Source organism: Plasmodium gonderi (assembly GCF_002157705.1).
Source record: "Plasmodium gonderi DNA, contig: Pgo-contig_217, whole genome shotgun sequence".
NCBI lineage: Eukaryota > Apicomplexa > Aconoidasida > Haemosporida > Plasmodiidae > Plasmodium > Plasmodium gonderi.
This window is the reverse complement of record NW_021629133.1, coordinates 1-1,520: the sequence shown is the minus strand read 5'-3', so window position 1 is coordinate 1,520 and position 1,520 is coordinate 1. Positions and strand designations below refer to the sequence as shown.

Here is a 1,520-nt window from a genome sequence, read left to right as displayed (position 1 = left end):
ATGAGGATTAAGAGTATTAATAGTGTCAATATTATCAAGAGGATGAAGTGGGTAATGCTAAATATAAAGAATCATACACAAAAATAATTGTTAAAATAGCAAATTCGTATAAGACATTTACTGTTTCTTGTCAACAAATTATCCAATATTTAGGATACATATGAAAGAATTGATCTAATAAAATAAAATCATCATGCAAATATTTGAGCTACAACCTAAAAGATAATCTAAAATTAAGTAATCCATCTTGTTCTGAGGGAAAAAATGTTATGAAATAATTAAAAAGGAGGCAGAAAATGATTGTAAGGATGTATTTGATATACTCAATGTCCATGTTGTTGATATTAGTGATAGTACATGTTACATTATGAAAAAATTAAGAAATTTGTATGATGATAATTTATATTTAAATTATAATCCTAATAATTGTAACTTTGATGTTGAATTCTATAAAAATTATAAGAAGCTTATATTAATAAGTCAAAATAAATATAACAACAGTTTCAATGACGTTTTGAAAAAATTTAATGATGAATATAACTCAAAAATGAAGACATGGCCTGGATGCACAGGCGTCCTTAAAATTCTATATTTCTATTATGGGAGATATGCAGACAAGACTTTTTTAGCTTCATTCCTTGTAATTACTCCCATATCAGTAACTACATTTATTATATATAAGGTTAATAATATATTTATTTTATACAAATTGTATGATATTACAATTTATAAAACAAGCTGTTATACAATTTAAATATCATATGAATACAAAATTCATAAAAATATAAGTTTATTTCATTATTTTCAGTATACTCATTATGGATCTTACATATAACCAATTGTAATGAAGCTAAAGGGATTGTGGCAAAAAAGGAATGGAGCACTTAAATTAAGTGACTCATTTGAAAAAGAATACAAAAATTTAACTCATAAAAATTATACATTATTATATAACACTGTAGAATACTAGTAAAAATATAGGTAGATTTAATGTATACATATTATATTTTATAAGGTTCAGTGTTCAGCTTTAGTGTTTAGCTTTAAGGGTTCAGTTTTTATAATTTAACATATGAAATAAGTATTCATTTTTATCGTCCCTATTTTTTCCTTCCTGTTGTTATATTAATGCTTTGATCAATTTCAACCTCATGATTTACAATTATGTTATAATGATTGATTCAATTTTATTAATATTGTAGTTTGCTTTTATATGCATTAAATAAAAAATATGGACATGGTATGTAAATGATATTATACATTATTTTATTTTTATTATGTTAATATCCCATAATATTATAAAAAAATTTATATTTTTGTATATATTTACCATTACATCTTAAATGAAAATATAATATTATTAGGTATATTGCAGGATAAATTTCATTTTATCATAATTGTGTTCATAGAATTGTTTATATATATATGTATAATTTATTCCTTATAATATTTGTTTTATAGACCATTCCTATGGTATTTTATTGTTTATTAATCAATGATTTTATTTCTATAACATCATA

At 22.0% G+C, this 1,520-nt stretch overlaps 1 protein-coding gene across 1 annotated transcript; it reads left to right on the top strand.

Annotated features, from left to right (window-relative positions):
* PGO_002060 (variable surface protein) lies at nt 1–970 on the top strand (the record flags this gene model as incomplete). The annotated part of the gene is made up of 3 exons (XM_028691061.1): nt 1–51; nt 287–682; nt 851–970. 3 exons carry the CDS (start codon nt 1–3, stop codon nt 968–970), a joined length of 567 nt encoding a protein of 188 aa, XP_028546862.1.
* Between the last annotated feature and the right edge of the window lie 550 nt (nt 971–1,520).